This window comes from Lithobates pipiens, unplaced genomic scaffold (genome assembly GCF_037356315.1).
Source record: "Lithobates pipiens isolate NorthernLeopardFrog02 unplaced genomic scaffold, aLitPip1_a1.2 Scaffold_16, whole genome shotgun sequence".
NCBI classification, from domain to species: Eukaryota; Metazoa; Chordata; class Amphibia; order Anura; family Ranidae; genus Lithobates; species Lithobates pipiens.
Window position 1 is genome coordinate 346,765,826 of NW_027507748.1, and position 24,292 is coordinate 346,790,117.

At 42.9% G+C, this 24,292-nt stretch overlaps 1 protein-coding gene across 1 annotated transcript in view; it reads right to left on the reverse strand.

Annotated features, from left to right (window-relative positions):
- The window catches only part of MYOM3 (myomesin 3), a 207,045-nt gene that overhangs the window by 100,932 nt on the left and 81,821 nt on the right, over nucleotides 1-24,292 (reverse strand). The window contains exons 9-11 of the mRNA XM_077481840.1: nucleotides 12,080-12,220; nucleotides 10,061-10,222; nucleotides 15-156 (exon numbers count right to left, since the gene is read on the reverse strand). Coding sequence (XP_077337966.1) covers nucleotides 15-156; nucleotides 10,061-10,222; nucleotides 12,080-12,220 — 445 coding nt within the window. The remainder of the gene's footprint in view (nucleotides 1-14; nucleotides 157-10,060; nucleotides 10,223-12,079; nucleotides 12,221-24,292) is intronic.

Sequence of the window (24,292 nt, forward strand, 5' to 3'; positions counted from 1 at the left end):
TCATATGTACTTACCTCTCAATGTAGTAACCGCACACAGGACTGCCTCTATCATCACTTGGCGGAATCCAAGATAACACTAGACAATCCATTTGTATATCATTGCACTGTACACAGAGTGGTGATCCTGGCACACCGGCATTCTCTGGCTCAGCATCTATTCCATAATAAAAATATGCAATAATGCCATTGTCAGTTTATAAAACCACAAAAGGCACTTCGAAGCTCCTTACCATTATTACTTTACTATTTCCTGATTAGTTGTTACCTTATTTATTATTCTGTCAGATATGTATATCGCTTCGACAGGTAAGACAAAAAGAAATATGCAATTTGAGATATAAACAACTTTATTAAATAGATTTTTGAACATATGTGTGTTTTTTTTTTTTTAAATATAAATAGAAAGTACTGAAAATTAACTATGTTTATGCCAGTATAGCTTACTTTGTTTTAACCACTTCAACACTTGCACCTGCATGCCTCTAAAATCCCTTTCAGATAGGCATTCCGATCAAGTCTGCCTGACAGTTTTTCCGGCTGACCTGATCGGAAGGCCCATTCATCCCTATGGACAGGAGGGTGTAAACGGCCTTGTGTATGCTTACACTGGCCTGCCTATGGGTCCAATCAGGCCTGCTAAAATAAATGGAGAGGATTCCATCTTCTTCCATTTAGGTGACGCAAATCAGAGGTAGCCGGGTATAATCGGATAGCAGAGTGGCCTCCACTAGACTCACTCCCCCAGACCCAATGGACAGAAAGGAGGTGGAGTTGGATTCCTTCTATCTCCACAAAGCACCTTCTACGTCCTTCCTATCCCTCTCTCTTCATCCCTTTTTTTCTTTGGAGATGCACTATATTCGTCTGTTTTCTCCCGTTTCTCTGAGGATTGCAGCAATTTATCTGCCTCCTGGATCCGTATCGTTTTTTTTTTATGACTTCGCTGCCTGGCTACCCTACTTTCTCTCCTCTGAAATATACACTGTCATTGTTGGTGACTTCAACATCCCTGTCAATGTTAACAGCCCAGCTACAGCTCAACTTCTCAAATTAACCTAATGTTTTGACCTAACCCAATGGGCACACACTTCCACTCAATCCAATGCTGATACACTTGATCTTCTATTCTCCCATCTCTGCACTCCTGGCAACCTCACCAACACCCCCATTCCTCTCTCTGATCACATCCTCATCAGTTTCACTGTATCCTTGCCTTCAACCGCCCATCCCTCCAAGCAGCAAACAATTACTTGTAGGAACCTTCGCCACTTTAAACCTTCTCTTCTCTATTCTGCTACTGACCACCTATATGACATAATCTCTTCCCTGTCCTGTCCTGTTCTGTCCTGGCCACCTCAGTCTACAAAAGTTCACTCTCATCATCACTGGACACACTTTCTCCTCTAACTACATGCAGAATCAGGCCCCAACCATTAAAACCCTGGCAAACTGACAACGCTAGAAATCTCAAGAGACATTGCCGTGCTCTTGAACGACTATGGCGTAAAAACCAAATGCCCGTGGAACTTAACCCTATATAAATCTGCCTTAAAATACAATTCCTGCCTCCATGCTGCCAAACAAGCCTACTTTGTCTCTCTTATTAATACCTTGATCCAGTCCCCGTTGGCTCTTCTCAATCTTTAATTCTCTGCTTCGTCCCCCACCCCCTCTACCCACTAACTCACTCACTGCCCCAGAGATTGCCAATCATTTCAAAGACAATATTGATGTAATACGTGAGGACACCTCCAGTGGGCATACATATTCCCCACTCAACATACCTTGCCTAAAAGCACAGTCAACACTCTCCTCTTTTGAACTGGCTGCTACTGAAGAGGTTGCAAAACTTTTCTCAGATGTTGACCTAACCAATTGTCCTCAGGATCCTCCTCCCTCACAACTACTATGTTCACCCTCTTATTATATTCTATGCTCCCTCACTCACATCTTCAATCTCTTCCATTTTAGTGGCATCTTCCCCTCCCCTCTAAAACATGTGCAGATCACTCCCATACTTAAAAAGCCCTCACTGGACCCTACCAACCTGAACAACTTAAAGCCCATCTCATTGCTCCCATTCACCTCTAAACTTCTACAACACTTAGTCTACAACCTTTGTAGCTCCTACCATCACTGAAAATAACCTTCTTGACCCCTTATAGTCTGGCTTTCGCTCGCAGTACTCCACATAAACTGCCTTACTAAAGCTCACTAATGATTTACTAACAGCTAAAACCAATGGCCGATTCTCCATATTCCTACTGCTTGATCTCTCTGCAACATTTGATACTGTGGACTGCCCACTCCTTCTCAAAGAACTCCATTCCCTTGGCCTCCAAGATTATACTCTATCTTAGTTCTCCTCCTACATATCACAATGCTCCTTTAGTGTTACCTACAACTTTGTCTCCTCCTCTTCATTGGCCCTTTCTGTGGGGGGTCCCCCGAGGCTCTGTTATTGGACCCCTTCTCTTCTCTATCTACACTTGCTCACTTGATAACCGCCCACGGCTTCCTTTACCATCTATACGCCGATGACACCCAAATCTATCTGTCTACTCCTCACCTCTCTCCTTCAGTCTCCTTTCGCATTACTAACTTTTTTTTTTTAACAAGAAAGAAAACAAGAAATCACATTACTAACTTACTAACTGACATATTAGCATGGATGTTGTACCACTTCCTTGAACTAAATCTCTCTAAAACCAAGCTTGTAATCCCCCCCCCCCCGCCCATGCCCCCCTCCATGACTCTTCCATCAAAATTAATAATCAATCCCTCTCCTCATGCCAGGGAACTAGGTGTAATCCTGGAATCTGGCCGGTCCTTTCAGCCCCAAATCCAATCGTTGTCAAAAGCTTGTAGACTTCACCTCCATTACATCGCTAAAATTCGCTCCTTTTTAACTAATGAAACCACCAAGCTACTCATTCACTCCCTTGTTATCTCTCACCTTGTCTATTGCAACTTCATTCTCCTAGGCCAACCTCTCCATAGGCTATCCCCTCTTCAGTCTATCATGAATGCTGCTGCCAGACTTATGCACCTTACCAACCACTCAGTGTCTGCCACCCCTCTCCGCCAATCCCTACATTGGCTCCCGATCACCCAGCGAATTAAATTCAAAATACTATCCACAACATACAAAGCAATTCACAACTGTGCCCTGAGCTACATCAATAGTCTTGTCTCCAAATATCACCCAAACCGTCCTCTCTGCTCCTCTCAAGACCTCCTACTCTCAAGCTCCCTTGTCTCTTCCTTCCATGCTCATCTCTAGGATTTCTCCAGAGCCTCTCCCATTCTCTGGAACTCTCTACCTCAACCTGTCCGGCTATCTCCTACTCTAGCTGCCTTTAGGCAATTCCTGAAAACTCATCTCTTCAGGGAAGCCTATCACACCTCCAGCTAATCTTTTACCACTTCCATCAGCTCATTGCCCACACTAACAACCTTTTGTACCACCTGCCCCACCCTATTAGATTGTAAGCTCTTCAGAGCAGGTCTTTTAATCCACTTCTATTGTATTGTAACTGTATTGTCTCCCTTTTATATTGTAAAGAGGTGCATAAACTGTTGCCGCTATATAAAACCTGTATTATAATAATAATAATACTTAATTTCATCATTTGAGAAAATAATTATGCTGCATTATTTTCATTACCATGCTTGTCTATGTATTCATAAACGTTTTTATCGCATGTGTCTGTGGACTTTGGCACAGTTTGTTAGCACTATTATTTTTGTTATATTATCAGGGTATTTTAAACATATAAACATCCATGATAAGTTTTAATATGTCCCTGGTCTCTGGCTTGTTTTGCCAGTGAGTTATATTAGGCATTTATTGAATCCAGAAAAAATAGCCATTCTATGTTGATAATATAAAATTCAATTTCATAAAACAATAGACAAACATATCAATAAAAATGACTCTGATATTCTGTGATGTTGCAACAGCTGTGGATTTTTTTCAAATGCTTTTGAAGCTATTATATATATGTGTGTGTGTGTGTGTGTGTGTGTGTGTGTGTGTGTGTGTATGTAGTATTGTTTTTGTTACTACTTAAATAGAAACATTAAAACAATGTATAAAATATACCATTGTGGTGAAAAAATGATGGAATATTTTAATGAAATAGAAGAGAGCAAAACTCAAAAAATCTTTACTACATGCTTTGTTTGCATGTTGCATTCTGTAAGCTTTATCTGTACTGTGATTGATCTTCTTCTCTAAGAGAAGAGATAAGAGAATTTCATATTGGGTTCATAAACCTCTGGGTAAAGATGTTAAAGGGTAACTTGGTGTTACAACCAGACTGGTGTTCTAGCACACTAGTGTCAACAGTACATCATGGGATTTTTTTACATTTTTTATCATTGATACAGTCTCATAACTGCATGTGTTAATAAATACATAGAGATAATATTCAGCATGTTAATTCCATTGTATTTAACATTAATTTACAATTTTCTCCACATATTTCTCAAATTGAAGTCCAGCAAAAGTGATGGGGTGCTTGCAATGTTTGCCTTTTATTCCTATTGTTTAAATCTTTTTATTCTAGTTGTTCCTAACTACTCAAGCTCCCCTAACAGTGTTATAGCTTGGCCCAACTCATGACACTGCCATTTTTGCTGGACAGCCTGGCCTGCATGTAAGTGTGGGGAAAGTTAAATTAAAGGCACGTGAAATAAAAAAAAAGAATCTTATAATGATTTCTGTCATTTCATTTATTAACCACATACAGTATTTCACAAAAGTGAGTACACCCCTCACATTTTTGTAAATATTGTATTATATCTTTTCATGTGACACTTTGCTACAATGTAAAGTAGTGAGTGTACAGTTTGTACAACAGTGTACATTTGCTGTCCCCTCAAAATAACTCAACACACAGCCATTAATGTCTAAACCGCTGGCAACAAAAGTGAGTACACCCTAATTAAAAATGTCCAAATTGGGGCCAATTAACAATTTTTTCTCCCCAGTGTCATGTGACTCATTAGTGTTACAAGGTCTGTGTGTGTGAATGGGGAGCAGGTGTGTTAAATTTGGTGTTATCACTCTCACTCTCTCATACTGGTCACTGGAAGTTCAAAATGGCACCTTATGGCAAAGAACATTCTGAGGATCTGAAAAAATTTGAATTGTTGCTCTACATAAAGATGGCCTAGGCTCTAAGAATTTTGCCAAGACCCTGAAACTGAGCTGCAGCACAGCGGCTAAGACCATACAGCACTTTAACCATGATCCGCCAAAGAAGTTGAGTGCATGTGCTCAGCGTTATATCCAGAGGTTGTCTTTGGGAAACAGACGTATGAGTGCTGCCAGCATTGCTGCAGATGTTGAATGGGTGGGAAGTAAGCCTGTCAGTGCTCAGACCATATACGCCGCTCACTGCATCCAATTGGTCTGCATGGCTGTCATCCCAGAAGGAAGCCTCTTCTAAAGATGATGCACAAGAAAGCCCTCAAACAGTTTGCTGAAGACAAGCAGACTAAGGACATGGATTGCTGGAACCTGATGAGACCAAGATAAACGTATTTGATTCAGATGGTGTCAAGCTTGCGTGGTGGCAACTAGGTGAGGAGTAGACATGTGCATTCGTTTTTGTCCGAATGCATTTTCGTCCGAATTTCAGCTATTTTCGTTTTCGTTTTGAAAAACGATAACGAAAGCACAGAATCCGAAAAACAAAAGATCCGACATAAATAAATGCTTTATTTTCGTTTTCATTGTTACAACAGTTCGATATAGAATAGGAGATTCGACATGACTCTTACAATAACAATCTGTCTATAGAACCTGTGGTCGAATGTGCCTAACCTTACCTCTATTAGTCCAAAATTATATAGTGAAAATATTCGACAGAGAAAAAAGATTTGACAGAGAGAAAAGATTCTGCAAGTTACTGTCCTAAAAAGTGTTTGGGGACCTGGGTCCTGCCCCAATGGACACGTATCAATGCAAAGAAAAGTTTTAAAAACGGCCGTTTTTTCGGGAGCAGTGATTTTAATAATGATTAAAGTGAAACAATAAAAGTGTAATATTCCTTTAAATTTCGTAGGGGGGGGGGGGGGTGTCTATAGTATGCCTGTGAAGGGGCTCAAGTTTCTGGTGCTTAGAACTGTCCCTGCACAAAGTGTCATTTATGCAGGAAAAAAAGTCCTTTAAAATCACTCGCAGCTATTATGAATTGTCGGCTCCGTAATACAGAGAACACTCATTGAAAGTCATTGATAAAAAAAATAAATAAAAAAAAAGCATGGGGGTCCCCCAAATTCAATTACCAGGCCATTCAGGTCTGGTATGGATATTAAGGGGAACCCTGCCTCAAATTTAAGAAAAAATTTGACGTGGGGTTCCCCCTTAATATCCATACCAGACATTAAGGGGAACCCCGCGTCAAATTAAAAAAAAAATTGACGTGGGGTCCCCCTAAAAATCCATACCAGACCCTTTATTCGAGCACGCAACCTGGCAGGCCGCAGGAAAAGAGGGGGGGACGAGAGAGCGACCCCCCTCCCTCCTGAACCATACCAGGCCACATGCCCTCAACATTGGGAGGATGCTTTGGGGGTCTGTGACCCCTCAAAGCACCTTGTCCCCATGTTGATGAGGACAAGGGCCTCATCCCCACAACCGTGGCTGGTGGTTGTGGGGGTCTGCGGGCGGGGGGCTTATCAGTATCTGGAAGCCCCCTTTAACAAGGGGACCCCCAGATCCCGGCCCCCCGTTTGAAATGGTAAGGGGGTACAAAAGTACCCCTACCATTTCACAAAGAAAGTGTAAAAAATAGTTAAATAAGACAAACACACTTTTGAAAAATTCCTTTATTAAAAATAAAAAAATATAAAAAAAAGATTCCAGCGGTGGTAATCCACTCTTGCTATCCAGCGACGGACGGTCATCTCTCCAGTGATGGCTCATCTCATCCAGCGCAGCGAATCCAACCTGCCTGTGTTACATCAGAGGGGTGCGGGGTCACCCATACGTCACAGGGAACCCCGGGTTTTCCCTTGCGTCAGAGGGGGGTGGGGTCAGGTGACGGGTGGCCCCGCCCCCTTCGTATATAAGAAACGTCAGACCGCCGGAATCCCTGAAGTGTCTCCTCCGTGGAGACAGAAGAAGGATGGATTCGCTGCGCTGGATGAGATGAGCCATCGCTGGAGAGATGACCGTCCGTCGCTGGATAGCAAGAGTGGATTACCACCGCTGGAATCTTTTTTTAATTTTTTTTATTTTTAATAAAGGAATTTTTCAAAAGTGTGTTTGTCTTATTTAACTATTTTTTACACTTTCTTTGTGAAATGGTAGGGGTACTTTTGTACCCCCTTACCATTTCAAACAGGGGGGGCCGGGATCTGGGGGTCCCCTTGTTAAAGGGGGCTTCCAGATTCTGATAAGCCCCCCGCCCGCAGACCCCCACAACCACCAGCCACGGTTGTGGGGATGAGGCCCTTGTCCTCATCAACATGGGGACAAGGTGCTTTGAGGGGTCACAGACCCCCAAAGCATCCTCCCAATGTTGAGGGCATGTGGCCTGGTACGGTTCAGGAGGGAGGGGGGCTGCTCTCTCGTCCCCCCCTCTTTTCCTGCGGCCTGCCAGGTTGCGTGCTCGGATAAAGGGTCTGGTATGGATTTTTAGGGGGACCCCCACGTCAATTTTTTTTAAAATTTGACGCGGGGTTCCCCTTAATATCCATACCAGACCTGAAGGGTCTGGTTATGGATATTTAGGGGGAACCCCACGTCAAATTTTTTCTTAAATTTGAGGCAGGGTTCCCCTTAATATCCATACCAGACCTGAAGGGCCTGGTAATTGAATTTGGGGGACCCCCACGCTTTTTTTTTTATTATTTTTTTTTTTTTTTATCAATGACTTTCAATGAGTGTTCTCTGTATTACGGAGCCGACAATTCGTAATAGCTGCGAGTGATTTTAAAGGACTTTTTTTCCTGCATAAATTACACTTTGTGCAGGGACAGTTCTAAGCACCAGAAACATGCGCCCCTTCACAGGCATACTATAGACACCCCCCCCCTACGAAATTTAAAGGAATATTACACTTTTATTGTTTCACTTTAATCATTATTAAAATCACTGCTCCCGAAAAAACGGACGTTTTTAAAACTTTTTTTTACATTGATACATGTCCCCTGGGGCAGGACCCGGGTCCCCAAACACTTTTTAGGACAGTAACTTGCAAATTAGTCTTTAAAATGAGCACTTTAAATTTTGAACGTTGGAGTCCCATAGACTTTAATAGGGGTTCTAAAGTATGCTATATACTAGCTCCGTCGAATCTTCTTTATACATTCGACAGACACCATAAGCCTTCAAAGACAGATTCGACCGTAATTCATGTGGATTTTCGGACGAATGCAATTTTTGAACGAAAAACGAAATAAATAAAAACGAATTTTGGGAGTAACAAAATAAATTAATTTTTCGAACGAAAACGAAATTCCGAAAACGAAATATTTTACTATGCACATGTCTAGTGAGGAGTACAAAGACAAGTGTGTCTTGCCTACAGTCAAGCATGGTGGTGGGAGTGGCATGGTCTGGGGCTGCATGAGTGCTGCCGGAACTGGGGAGCTACAGTTCATTGAGGGAACCATGAATGCCAACATGTACTGTGACATACTGAAGCAGAGCATGATCCTCTCCCTTTGGAGACTGGGCTGCAGGGCAATATTCTAACATGATAATGACCCCAAACACACCTCCAAGATGACCACTGCCTTTCTAAAGAAGCTGAGGGTAAAGGTGATGGACTGGCCAAGCATGTCTCCAGACCTAAACCATATTCAGCATCTATGGGGCATCCTCAGATGGAAGGTGGACATGCAGAAGGTCTCTAAAATCCAATAGATATGTGATGTCATCATGGAGGAGTGGAAGAGGACTCCAGGGGCAACCTGTGAAACTTAAGGCAGTGATGGAAGATAATGGTGGCAACACAAAATATTGACACTTTGGGCCCAATTTTGAAATTTTCACTTAGTAGTGTACTCACTTTTCTTGCCAGCTGTTTAGACATTAATGGCTGTGTGTTGAGTTATTTTGAGAGGACAGCAAATTTACACTGTTATACAAGCTGTACACTCACTACTTTACATTGTAGCAAAGTGTAATTTCTTCAGTGTTCTCATATGAAAAGATATAATAAAGATACTGTATATGGTCATATCTATAAATGGTCAATGATTTCACCCGGGAAGAATACAGATTGCAATAAGCCCCCTGCCCACAGACTCCCACAATCACCAGACCAGGGTTGTGGTAAGCAGGCCCTTGTCCTCATTATCGGGAAGACAAGGTGCTTTGTCACGGATGCCTTCTTCTGGCAAGGTACACCCCCACGTTGAGGACATGTGGCCTGCTATGGTTTGAAGTGTGGAGGAACACATGCTTGTCCCCTCCCCCCTTCTGGTTTACTTTTTTTTCTTGATTTCTACATGAGGTTTCCCCATAAAATGCATACAAGAATCAAAAGGTCTAGAATTTAGGCGGCCCTCTCGCAATTTTTTTTTTTTTGTGTGGCATCCACATGAATATTCATACCGGCCCTGAGGAGCCTAGTAAATGTTGAGGTGTTTGTTAAAACACCTGAACAGCCAAGGTTTGGTCCGAACTTATGTTCAGACTGTACCTTAAGCTCATCCATAGCTGACAGGAGGAAGGAACAGAATGACAAAGAAATAAGCTTACCTGTTTGCTGCTTCTTTTTTCACTGTTCAGTCACATTATGAGAAAATGATCTGCAAGTTTTACTGAGCAGCATCAGAGAAAGATCAGGTTCCTTAACCTACCAGACAGGGCTGTGTTGTGTGGCAGAGGTGTGTACTCCTCAAGACTGGATAGTCAAAAATACAAACCGTTCAGCAGGTAAAATAGCTCTCCTAGATGTATTTCATTTGCGTAGCTATTTGTCTGGAGTTCAGCTTTAGCTATATGAAAATTCATGGCATTCCTTCAAAACAATTTCTTATAATTCATCTTAGGGAGCAGGTTATAGGAAAAGGTGCATTTTTTTGCAGCTCACCTCTTACAAACATATAGGTAGTTTGCTCCTGGTGACCAGATGCAGCAGGCACACTGATCGTATAGAATCCTTCATCTTCCTTGAAAGCCGGGGATCCACGAAGAGAAATTTCACACCCCTCGCAAATTATTTCCCTGTGCTCTGTCTCTTTTAGTGGTGTTCCTGATGAAATGAAAAGGAAAATTAAAAAATTGTGATATTATAACTACTTAGGGCTCGTTCACACCAGAATGCAGTGCGTGAAATCCTCGTTCCATGTGTGTTTCCTACACTATGGGGTTGATTTACTAAAGGCAAATCCCCTCTGCACTACAAGTGCACTGCAAGTACACTTGGAAGTGCACTTGGAAGTGCAGTCGCTGTATGAGGGGAAGCTCTGCTGATTTTATCATTCAATCATGTGCAAGCTAAAATGCTGTTTTTTATTTTGCATGTCCCCCTCAGATCTAAAGTGACTGCACTTCCAAGTGCACTTTTAAGCGCGCTGGCAGTGCACTTGTAGTGCAAAGTGGCTTTTCCTTTAGTAAATAACCCCCTATGTTCAAAATGCACTGGGTGCGCTATCTGCTGCCAATGTCAGTTATTCCTAATGACACCCCAATCGCAGATTACAAACAGTGCACCATGTTATTTGGATGCAATGAGTTGCACAGCAATGCAGACTGAGTTTCTGTGCAATTCAGTTGTGAACCAACCGTAAAGGAAACACATGCTGAGCCTGCTAATGTTAATCTCTGGCCCCTGGTCAGCATTTTTTTAAAGAGATTGTTACTCATATTCCTCGCATCAAAGACTTAATTTAATACCAACAACATTTTATATTAGACTTGTACACTGTGTTTGTCTTTTTGCAGATAAACCTTAAAGGGGTTGTAAACCCTCAGGGGTAGGGATAGAAGGAGAATGCATTAAGGTGAAAAACCTTTTGTGCTGCAGCACCCTCCCAAACCCCCCCCCCCCCCCTCCCCTTTTTCTTACCTAAGCCCAATCGTTCCAGCGATGGGGAAAAGCTCAGCAGCTCCAGACGCTGTCTCATGTCCTCATTGGATAGATTTATAGCAGTGGGAGCCATTGGCTCCCGCTGCTGTCAATCAAATCCAGAGACACAGGAGCCGGGGGACAGGGCCAAGTGCTGCTGTCTGTGTCAATGGACGCAGCAGCAGGACTCAGGAGCACGCCCGCAAGAGTGCCCCCATGGAATGCGGCTCTTCAAGGGGGCACTCGAGAAGAGGAGGAGCCAGGAGTGCTGTGGGGGGACACCAGAAGAGGAGGATCTGGGCTACTCTGTGCAAAACCCTTGCACAGAGGAGGTAAGTATAACATGTTTGTTAGTTTAGAAAAAAACAAAAAACAAAGCTTTACAATCACTTTAATGCGAATTTTAGGTAATCATTAATCCTCAATGCAAAGTTTTATTCTGGCAAAGCCATCCATGAGGCAGGCTACTTCTGCTGTGTTGCTTCTTTAGATAATCCATAATGCTTTGGGAATCCTTTGTTGTTAAATGTGTAATCTTGCATATATATAGTAGAAAGAAAAACAGATAAACGACTATTATTACTACTAATAAAAGTTAAAATAACATTGACCCAAAACCAATGTATGAGTTTAAAGAGGAGCTCCAGTCGGTTATAAAGTAAATAAAAGACAGTAGCTACAAATACTGTAGCTACTGACTTTTAATATACAGACACTTATCAGCCCAGGAAACTAGTGCTGTCATCACCTGGGCCTGTTCTTCGCTGATCTTCAGGTCCCCAGTGTCGCTATCTTGCTTGTGGGAAGCCGATTGTGACTTCCTTGTGTTTCGCAGTTGGAGATACGCTCCACTCTCTCAATGATCCCACAGTCTCCTGGGGAAAAAAATTACGTGTCCCAAGAGGTTGCGGGCCAGGGGGGGGCAACTTCTTAAATCAATAATTCTTAACATACATTACTTTTTTTTGTTCGGTTTCTGTTTTTTTGTTTGTTTTGTTTTTTATAACCTTTCTTTTATTGCATATAGGAAAATTTACATACCATCCCTAAACCACTGGACACTTGGCTTGTGTCTCTCAAGGCTGGAGGACACAGAACAGGACAAGTCAAATGATTCCTTCTCTTTGGTAAACACAGGCCTCAAGACACTGGTGAACTCTCCTTCATAGGGTGGCAATAAAGCTGCAAAGTAAAATAAAGAGTTTAGGCTCAATTCGACTATATTAAAGGAACTTATTTTTACAATGTCAAAAGTGGACTGGATTTCCGCTATCCATTGCTGATCATTTTGTAATATTAGGTTGCATTTTATAATCAGATTGGTGTGCTTAACATCTAGTAACACTACTACATGTGATTTTGCAAATTTGGTGACTAGGCTGTGGGGCAAACCAGTTAGCTGTTAGGGTCCTTTCACACGGGGCGGATCAGTTCTGATCCGCCCCGTGGATATCCGTTTGCTCAGCGGGGATCACTCCGCCGATCCCCGCTGAGCAGGGAGATGACAGCTCCGTCTCTGCACACTGCGCAGGGACGGACCTGTCACAGCGCCGCTCTCCCCTATGGGAGATCGGATGATGACGGACCGCAGTGCCCGTCGTCACCCGATCCGATCCGCAGACGGATGGAAAAATAGCTTTTTCCTCCGTTACACTTTTTCGGATCGGAGCGGGTCGGATGTCAGCGGACTTGTCACCGCTGACATCCGACGCTCCATAGAGCTCTATGGAGCACCCGTTCAGGTCCGCCTGAAAAACTGACAGGCGGGCCTGAACGGGACGTCAGTGTGAAAGAGGCCTTAAAAGTAAAATTTGCAGAATACTGATATTTCAGTCTTGCTTGTTTGCTGACAGGTTAAATTCCAACAACTCCTAAGGGCTGTAGTGGGGAGATATTCCCACCAGAATTCTTTTTTTTAAGTAGACTTTATTGTAGGGAGTGAAAGGAGACAATTTACTGCGAGGAAACCCCTTAAAAGGAGTATTTAAGTGATACAAAGAACTTTCAGGGAATTAAAGCAGCTACACTGCATCTGAGTACCACACACAAAAATGCTGTTTAATTATTTTTTTATATTCAAGGCAAACCATCCATGTCTCAATGCTTTATTTAGCGGATAAATCACTTCGAAAAATACCCCCTAGTATTTCTGACCGTGGCCATCTTGAGTAAGGACAGATGATGCATGTAGCATTTACTTTCTGGAATCCATCTGTCCTTAGCTCAGGCATGCAGGTAGGAGGGTGTTTTTAGCTGAGAAAACCCCTCCTTCAGACATGTAGGACATCATTTGGCTAAGTTTGGAAACCAAAAAGCAACTGAGGAAATGTTGAAAAAAATGTTTAAAACCAGTAAATATAATATGCTTATCTACAGCATTTACTAATGTTATCAACATAAGGAAAATAGTCAATGTTGATTGAGAGAGTGCAGTTCCGCTTTAAAGAAGTATCACCAGTATTGGTCAGACTCCAGAAAAACACCCATCCAAAATTAAGCACCACATCCCAAACTGAAGCAATGAAATGTGTAAGAGAAAAAGATACGGATTTTCACATTGCTTGGATACAATTTCCAAAGAAAAAATACAACTTTTAAATATATTATTTATTGAAATCAGGGTTAAAATCAATTCACACATAAAACTGCAGAGGTTTTACATAGAAAGTGGTATTCGAGGTCTGGAATGGAAAAGAAATTCATTGCACATTATCCTGACATGTTTCGATGATGCGCTTCCTCAGGGGATGTGCAAGCTATTATAAGAGACACTATACAAAAAAATAAATAAAGAAACAAACACAGAGAATACACAAAAATAAATGAATTAATAAATTATTATGATTTGGATATGAAAGCACATCAAATAGCACCCATCACAACAGCAACGCTTACCCCCGACCAATACCAACTAATGAGAACCACTGCCTGATGTAGCACACCTGCCACCAAGACCCCGGAGTTCCATGCGCCAAGGTGGTTATAGAGGGCAGAACAAGCCAAGCTAGAACACAAGGGAAGTATGGTATAATATAAATATATACTATAAAAAAACATGAATTCTGCTAGAAATAAAACTAGCAGAAAAAGGGGATGCGTTTATGCATCTCTTGAAAAGAATTTAAATATATAGAAAATAAGTATGGATAAGGTCCTATGGAGTATACATATCTTGATTTATATAGAAGGTACTCACTTAAAATATAAATTGTCAGAACATAGGTAGGAGGGCGACTCAAAATAAACTGCACCAAGGAGCCAAGTTTTTTATAGTACCGTATATATTTATATTATACTATACTTCCCTTGTGTTCTAGCTTGGCTTATTCTGCTTGTATTTGATGTGCTTTCATATCCAAATCATAACAATTTATTAATTTATTTATTTTTGTGTATTCTCTGTGTTTGATTCTTTATTTTTTTTTGTATAGTGTCTCTTATCATAGCTTGCACATCCCCTGAGGAAGCGCATTAGCGAAACATGTCGGGATAGTGTGCAATGAATTTCTCTGTTAAACCCATTTCAGACCTCAAATACCACTTTCTATTTAAAACCTCTGCACTTTTTAGTGTGAATTGATTTTAACTCTTATTTCAATAAATAATATATTTAAAAGTTGTATTTTTTCTTTTGAAATTGTATCCAAGCAACGTGAAAATCCGTATCTTTTTCTCTTACACACAAGACATCGGGGAGGTAAAGCGGCTAATTGGGCCCAATTTGGACATTTTCACTTAGGGGTGTACTCACTTTTGTCGCTAGCAGTTTAGATATTAATGGCTGTGTGTTGAGTTATTTTGAGGGGGCAGCATATTTACACTGTTATACAAGCTGTACACTCACTACTTTACATTGTAGCCAAGTGTGATTTCTTTAGTGTTGTCACATGAAAAGATATAATGAAATATTTACAAAGATGTGAGGGGTGTACTCACTTTTGTGAGAAACTGTATATATACTCTGCATTCAGTCTAGCCTATATATACAGTGCATCAGGGGGTGTATACTTTCTAATTACATTTCAGGCGGTGTACACAGTATCTTCATAGTTTCATCGTTTGTTAGGTTGAATAAAGACACCAGTCCATCCAGTTCAACCTGAGTGAGTGTCTACAATTGTCCCTATCCCTGAGGCACAGGGAGAACATGCAAACTCCAGGCAGGTAGTGTCGTGGTTGGGATTTGAACCAGCGACCCTTCTTACTGCTAGGTGGGAGTGCTAACCTGTGCTGCCCTGTATCTAATACAGTGTGTACAGTTTCTACTACACTTCTGGTGGTGTACACAGTATACAATACAGTGCAGCCATTGTACAGTTTCTAATACAGTGCAGGCGGTGTACACAGTATCTAATACAGTGCGTACAGTCTCTACTACACTGCTGATGGTTTATACAGTACAGCCATTGTACAGTTTATAATACAGTGCAGGCAGTGTACATAGTATCTAATACAGTGTGTACAGTTTCTACTACACTTCTGGTGGTGTACACGGTATATAATACAGTGCAGCCATTGCACAGTTTCTACTACAGTGCAGGTGGTGTACACAGTATCTAATATAGTGTGTTCAGTTTCTACTACACTTCTGGTGGTGTACACAGTATATAATACATATATATATATGTATATACTCTGCATTCAGTGTATATATACAGTGCATTTGGTGGTGTATACTTTCTAATACACTTCACGTGGTGTACACAGTATCAAATACAGGGTAGTGTGGTGTTGCAAAACAAAAAAATACATCATGTCCAGAAGGCCACCAAGGAGAGGCAGAAGCTCACAGACCACAACAAGTGGGCAAACAGCCTCTTTGTCTACAGTCAACAATTGTGGTCATGGACATGGTGCATCCTCTGCAGGTGGCCGTGGTGCACGCGTGTCCTTTTTGCTGATGCTGAGCCACAACATGTAGAAGAGTTGGTGGAGTGAATAACGAAGCCATCCTCAGCCTCCTCATCCTCTGTCACCCAGGCTCAGAGTAGTTTGCCTTCCAATGCAGCTGCCAAAGCTGCCTTTTCCACCAGTTACATACACAGAGGAGTCCCCAGAATTATTCAACCACAGTTATACACTGCTGGAGGATGCGCAGCGATTTGAAGGCTCCAATGTTAATTCACATGTTAAGCAAGGGAGTAACTCGAGCCTAGAGAGAGGGGGTTCCATAGAAGGACAAGAAACTGGCAGTCATGTTCCCCCCAGCTGCAGCATACTGCCACGTTTGCTCCAGTGACGAGGTGGGAGGGGATGATGAGGTCACTGACTGTACCTGGGTGCCTGAGAGAAGAGAGGAGGAAAGTGAGGAGATGCACAACTCCAACGAGGCAGGATGTCCTCTGGAGGCAGCTTGAGGGCAGCAACCCTATTGCATCATACTGCAGAGCGCTGCTAAAACCCCGCTGACATTCAAGAGTTCCTTGGTGTTCCTTGGTGTGGGCCTTTTTTGACACGTGAGCAGCAGATCGCACCATTGCTTTTTGCAACCTATGTCTAAAGCAGATCATGGCCAGAACAGCAGCCGCTTGGGCACCGCATGCTTGACCAGACAAATCACACATGCAGTCCGTTGGCAATCGCACTTGAAAGACCTACATAATAGAAAGAGGCGGACTTCTCCTTGCTCCTCATCTGAGATCTCCAACCCTACTATACCTGTAGTTCTCTCAAAAACCAGCACTGAGAGGAATGAAGGTATAGCAATAGGTATGCCAAGTACTTGCAGCAAATCTGATAGCAGTACACCACTAATTGATTTAAGCAGGCTAATTTCCCTACCCCAGTTGCTGAACCGTAAAAAGGAATTTGGTCCCAGACATCCACATGGTCAGCGTCTGAATGCTAGCTTAGCCAAATTGATAGCACTGCAACTGCTGCCTTTTCAGCTGGTAGACTCTGCCCTCTTTTGCAAATTTGTGGAATGTGCTGTACCTCAGTGGCAGGTTCCAAAACGCCATTTCTTTTCATGGAAGGCCATTCCGGCTCTCTACCAGCATGCGGAAGGCAATGTTTTGGCCTCGTTGGATAGGGCAGTTAGCATTAAGGTTCATATTACCGCTGGCTCATGGTCCAGCAGACATGGGCAGGGAAATTGCCTTTCCTTCACGGCTCACTGGGTAACTCTGCTGGCAGCTGGGAAGGATGCAAGACAGGGTTGAGTGTTGTTGGAGTGTTGTTGGAGCCACCACGCCTCCAAAATGCTAGTGGTGTTTCTGCCACAGCTCTCTCCTCCATCCCCACCTCTTCTTCTTCCTCTATGGCCTCTTCTGCAGATTTGTTCTCTGAGCCAGCAGTGCTTCATAAGCGTTCAAGGGGCTACGCAAGCAGTCAGGCAAAAAGATGTCATGCAATGCTTGAGTTGGTCTGTTTAGGGGACAGGAGCCACACTGGGCAGAGATTCTGTCATCTCTGCAGGGGCAGGCTCAGAGGTAGTTGATGCCATGCCAGCTTCAGTCAGGAATGGTTGTATGCGACAATTGCACCAACCTTGACACTTGACCCATGTTTCATGTTTGGCACACATCCTGAATTTGGTGGTGTAGCGGTTCTTGACCTGGTATCCAGGCTTGCAAGATCTCCTGAGGCAAGCCAGAAAAGTCTGTGGTCATTTCCACCGGTCATACAATGCCAGTGCTCAGCTGTCTGACATTCAAAGGGAATGCAACCTGCCCACCAACCGCCTCATTTGTGACATGCCCACCAGGTGGAACTCAACGTTGGCAATGCTGCAGCGACTGCACACACAGCAGTACCTGTGTGATTATGGTACCAGGACAGGGTCAGAGGAGCTTGGCTTCTTTTCTCCATGCCAGTGGCTACTGATCATGGATGCATGCACTGTCCTGTCACCATTTGAGGAGGCCACAAGGATGGTGAGCAATGCATGCATCAGTGACACTGTCCCTCTAGTCTTCCTGCTGGAGCATACCCTTCGTGGGATCATGGAAAGGGCACATGGGGCAGAACAGCAGGAGGAAAAGGAGGACTTCCTTTCCTCTCAAGGCCCCCTTATCCAGATAACATTCCTGCAGGCCCGCCAAACACAAAGGAAGAGGGGTAGGAGGATTGTGTCAGCATGGATGTAGAGGATAACACTCAGCAGCAGCCTTCAAGGGATAGTTTTCAGTTCCCAGAAACCCAAGGATTTGTACGTGGCTGGGAGGAGGTAATTATGGATAATGTGATCCTTAGTGACCCAGAGGACTCAGAATCAAATGTATCTCCAAACTTATGCTGCATGGCCTCCCTGATTCTACAAAGCCTGTGAAAGGACCCTAGGATTAGTGGTATCAAGGAAAGGGATAATTACTGGCTGGCAACCCTTCTTGATACACGTTACAAGGGTAAAGCTGCAGAACTCATCCTGCCTTCACAGAGGGAGCAGAGAATGAAACATCTTGAGGAGGCCTTGCAGAAAGGTTTGTGTGACGTATTTCCAGACCCTGGGAGGTTACCATTTCATGGTGCTGGACAACATGTTGCTGAGGCTTCGTTCAGTCAGAGGAAGAGCGGTGAGAAGGTGGCCATCTGACCAATGCCTTTAAAAAAAATGTCCATCCTCAGCGCCAAGGTCTCATTGGTTCAAGTAACCATCGCCAGTGTCTGCATTATATGGTGCAGGAATATCTAGGGGCAAGAGCAGACTTGGAGACCATTCCAACAGAGCATCCACTGGGTTACTGGGTCTTGAGGATGGACCACTGGCCAGAATTTGCTCAATATGCAATTGAGCTACTGGCCTACCCTGAATCCAGTGTGCATTCTGAATGCACATTCAGTCCTGCTGGAGGGTTTGTAATGGATCAAAGAGTCCACAGACTCTGTTGATAGACTCACATTCACAAAAATGAATGAGTTTTTGTATCAGCAGCTATCAAGCACCTGATGCTGATTTAACTGATTGAACTTGCTATGGATCTGGGATCCCTTGAAGACTGCCTATGCTGACCATCCTATTCCTCCTCAATCTTGATGATGATAGCTTCCAACAATATTTTTGGTTTAGGGCACCACCACCACCACCCAAGGCCCAAATTTTCTGCCCCTGTTTAACAGGGGCATGTAATTACAATTTTTGATACAACATTTTACAGCAGGGCCCATTCCTGCGCACAACAAGATTATCTGTGAGGGGTTACAGTGTTGTGGCACCATCACCACCCAAGGCCCACATTTTCTGCCCCTGTTTAACAGGAGCATGTAATTACAATTTTTTATATAATATTTTACAGCAGGGCCCGTTCCTTCACCTGACAAGAGTATCTGTATCTGAGTATCTGTGTGGGTTACAGTGTTGTGGCACCGCCACCACCACCCAAGGCCCATTTTTTCTGCCCCTGTTTAACAGGGCCATGTAATTAGAGTTTTTGATATAATATTTAACAGCAGGGCCTGTTCCTGCACCCAGAGTAACTGTGAGGGGTAACAGTGTTCTGGTACCACCAACACCCAATTTTTCTGCAGAGTATATAGGGCATGGTTCCCCTTAATATTCATATCAGACCCAAAGGGCCTGGTAATGAACTGGAGGGGAGGGGTCTGAAAATACATTACCACCGCGAGCAGTTTTAAATAATTTTTTTGCCTTTAGAAATGTAATTCTGCTGTGGAAATGTCATAAACATGGGAAGGATGCGCTACTTGACAGGCAGACTAAAGAAACTCCCTGGCACGATATTTAAAGGAATATTTCCATTTTATTGTTTCACTTTAAGCATTATTATAATCACTGCTCCCGAAAAAAATTTCAGTTTTAAAAACTTTTTTTGCACTGATACATGTCCCCTGGGGCAGGACCCAGGTCCCCAAACACTTTTCATTGCAATAACATGCATATACGCCTTTAAAATGAGCACTTTTGATTTTTCATGTTCTTGTCTCATAGACTTTAACAGTGTTGGCGTGTTCGCACAAATTTTCTAGTTCTAGTGCGAACCGAATGGGGGGGTGTTTCGGCTCATCCCAAGTTTAAAACCCTACATGAATCCCCCAGGGGACTCAGTGCACATAGCACTCAATTCTTTTTAGGTCTGGAAAGTGGCTTGTTGACTAACAAAATTATAGTTCTATGTTTGTGCTGCCTGTATCTCTCACTGTAGAGCTGGTGGCTCACTGTAGAGCTGGTGACTCACCGCAGCATCATCAAGACCTCCGACTTCTTTCTAGAAGGTTCTGGTACTTTCTGGAAAGAGAGGTGGAGTTTCTTGGGGTGTTCTAAGGAGCTCTGACCAATCCCCAACATGGATTGGCAGGGGGCAGGCCTCCTTAAATACCCAGAGTCAGCCCAGGAAAGGAGGAGTTGTTCGTGAGGAAGCTGGAGATGGAATGCTAGGCTGTTGGTGGCCTCTGAGGGAGCTCCCCAGTCTGAAGGGGGCTCATCCCTAGTTTTAAACCCTACTTGAATCCCCCAGGAGACTCAGTGCACATAGCACTCAATTCTGTTTGGAAAGTGGCTTGTTGATGAACAAAATTATATATTTTTTGTCTGTGCTGCCTGTAACTCCACCCCAGGCTGAAGCCTAATTTATGGGTGTTCCTATGAGGTAGCTACAGCCAGCACTGAGGCCACTTCCCCTTTTTATTTTGCAGTCCATGATCTAATCTTGAAGCCTTGAGCTTCCTCTGACATTGTCCTTGTATAGCACCCTCTAGGTTGCTAGATTATGTAAATAGGGATTTTTTGCAGAGTAGGAAAATTTAAGCAGGCCTAGCTGGTGGCACAGCCCAGACAATTGGGGAGGCATGCCTGAGAGGACTGGGAGAGAGCAGCCTGGGATGGGTGCAGGACCAGAAGAGTGGAATGGGGAAGTATGGGCAGGAGAGAGAGGTAGCTGCAGCCAAGAGGGCTGGCAGATTCTGAAGAGGTGGTACTGGGAGCAGTAGCCACGTGTAGGACAGCTAGCACAGCTGATCCCAAGTAAATGTTCTGCAAGAAAGTGGGTATCCCATGTCCCGTTACCCCATCCAAGTTAATTTCCCTCAATAAAAATACAAAACAAAGTGCATGGACTGTTTTCTGTCTAAGAGTGACTGGAAATTGTGTGCCTGGCTGGGCAGGGTGACAAGTGGACTACAACACTCAGCAGCCCTCATGAGGGTACGCTACACTTTTATTGAACAGACTTTGTTAACATTTATACCTTATTGCATTGAATGCATTTAGGTAAAAGATGTTTAGGCTTTATATCTAATTCCAAACTATATGTCATTTAGAAATATTAAAAAAATGCTAAAAATGATAAAAACCGGCCCAAATAGCACACTGCTCCGCGCTCTTGGATGCCAATATGCAAACTTAAATACAGTACTTATGCGGTACCCCACTTACGTAAAAACCACACTTTAAAGCTGCTGCTTTTAAAAACACAGAAATATTAGCATATATAAAAATTGTAACTTAAATAAAAAGTCCACTTTTCATATATAGCAGCGCATGCACACTTTTCCCAAAAAGTGAGTTAATCAAAGTTCTGTTCAGTGTCCAGAAAAGAAGGTGCTTGTTCTATCCGTTCCTATTGTGATTTAGGTACAGCTTCCACCATGTAGTTCACCACTTGTGGAACACAAACGATCCCCCTTTGGGGATGCACTCACCGAACACTTGAAATCATAAGCCTTTACACTGCCATTACACCATCCTTCTTTGGCCACTAGATGTCTCCCTTATTGGAATTCGGTTTTCTCATATAAAAGAACAAAGATGTCCAAACATAGCGTGATACTGTTTAACACTATTTATTATAAAAACCCAACATATAAATGCGTACCAAATAGAAAAATGTTCAAGCATTAAAAAGTACTGTGCCTTATCCCGCTGGTTCAGTTGCGCTCGAGGAGAAACGAACGTTTTGCTATGCACAGCAGAAGCTTCACTTCCGCCTTCCTCAGCTCGCTGGAACGCAGGGATTGAGGCGCACTCGTCACTTCCGGTATGGTTACGCACTGACGCGTTTCGTCACTTCCGACTTCAACTGAGGGCGTAACCTAAAATACCGTAAGTGTTGGAAGTGTAAAAGAACACTTCTGGTATTTTAGGTTACGCCCTCAGATGAAGTCGGAAGTGACGAAACGCGTCAGCCATTACCATACCGGAAGTGACGAGTGCGCCTCAATCCCTGCGTTCCAGCGAGCTGAGGAAGGCGGAAGTGCTGTGCATAGCAAAACGTTTGTTTCTCCTCGAGCGCAACTGAACCAGCGGGATAAGGCACAGTACTTTTTAATGCTTGAACATTTTTCTATTTGGTACGCATTTATATGTTGGGTTTTTATAATAAATAGTGTTAAACAGTATCACGCTATGTTTGGACATCTTTGTTCTTTTATATGAGAAAACCGAATTCCAATAAGGGAGACATCTAGTGGCCAAAGAAGGATGGTGTAATGGCAGTGTAAAGGCTTATGATTTCAAGTGTTCGGTGAGTGCATCCCCAAAGGGGGATCGTTTGTGTTCCACAAGTGGTGAACTACATGATGGAAGCTGTACCTAAATCACAATAGGAACGGATAGAACAAGCACCTTCTTTTCTGGACCCTGAACAGAACTTTGATTAACTCACTTTTTGGGAAAAGTGTGCATGCGCTGCTATATATGAAAAGTGGACTTTTTATTTAAGTTACAATTTTTTTATATGCTTACATTTAGAAATATGTTAAAAAGTAAGGGTCCCAATACTGAACCTTGGGGTACTCCACACAAGCGGATTTTCCGTCACGGAAAAAACTTGGATGGTTTTTCCAACGGAATTCCACTCAAGCTTGGCTTGCATACACACGGTCACACAAAGCAGCAGCCATAAATTACACGTAGGGGGGAGATTTACTAAACCTGGTGCAATTAGAATTCAATCATCTTCCAACTGCAGCTTTGAGCTTTGGCAATAAAACCCAGAATATGATTAGTTTCTATGCAAAGCTGCACCAGATTTTGCACTCTCCAGTTTTAGCTAATAACCCCCTTAGTGCTCTTAACTGAGACAAGTACACACTATAGAGGGATATGCACTGTTCATACTTCATGTGTGAGGTTTACAACAACTTTAAACTAACCAGTCTGTAGTTACTTGGTAAAAACTTTGATCCCTTTTTAAATATAATCACCTCACTGAACTTGCACCAGGTATACTTTATTTCCAGTCCCCGCAGATGCTTAATAACATTTGCTTCACATCCCTGGGGAAACAATGTAGCATACCTAGTGCTTTCAGGTATATAGGAGCTTGTGACAAACTCCCCTTCCCCCTTCCTTTCATGTGCCAGGGCAGGTACCAGTCCAAGCCATTCATTTAGGCACACAGCGCAGTCACATGCTGCAGGGAAAGAGTCCTCAGACCTGTATAAGCTCCAAGCTGTGGCTTGAAGTTTAAAAAGAGTCTTCTCTACTGGTGAAAGGTGATTTATTTGAGCTGCTGTGGGTGAAAAAAAGTTCAGTATGGGAGTCTGGATTAACATAAACCTGTTGTTTAAGCCCAGGTTCCCACTGAATGCGGGTTAGAAATTGATTTCTAACTGGCAATGCAGTCCGACTTTGGGGGAGATTTGACAGACATCTGTGGGGGTACATGCACAGATGTCTATTGAAATAGCCCCGTAAGTCGCCAAAAAGTAGTACATGCATACCCCACTTTTAAGTACACAATGGGGTTTATTTACTAAAGCTGGAAAGTGCAAAATCAGGCTCACTTCTGCATAGAAATCAATGAGCTTCCAGGTTTTATTACAAAAGCTTAATTGAACAAGCTGGGGTTAGAAGCTCATTGGTTTCTATGCAGAAGTGAGCCAGATTTTCCACTTTCCAGCTTTAGCAAATAAACCCCATTGTGTACTTAAAAGTGGGGTATGCCTGTACAGGACCTACTTTTGTGAATTTGCGTCTCCACACAGTTTTGGGCGGTGCTATTGCTGGAAATAGCCGCTGATTTGGCATGCGATTTGACATTTCAAATCGCATGCCAAATCGGCCCAATGTGAATGTGGGCTCAACCCATGTCCTTCCAACCATGTGTAGATGAAATAAAAACAGGAGTTTTCATTGCATATGACTGGATGATTAAAGTGAACATAGTTTCACCATGTTTAAGTAAGGCAAACATTCACTTTGTAAATGTGCATTCTCTCCACCATTACTAATCATTATCAGTGCAAATTTCATTGTGTACAATTTATCAGGTTCAGGTTTACAATATTTGTATACTGTGAGGGTCATTTACATGTATGATAAGTGGTGATAATATTATAGGAATTCCCATTACACTT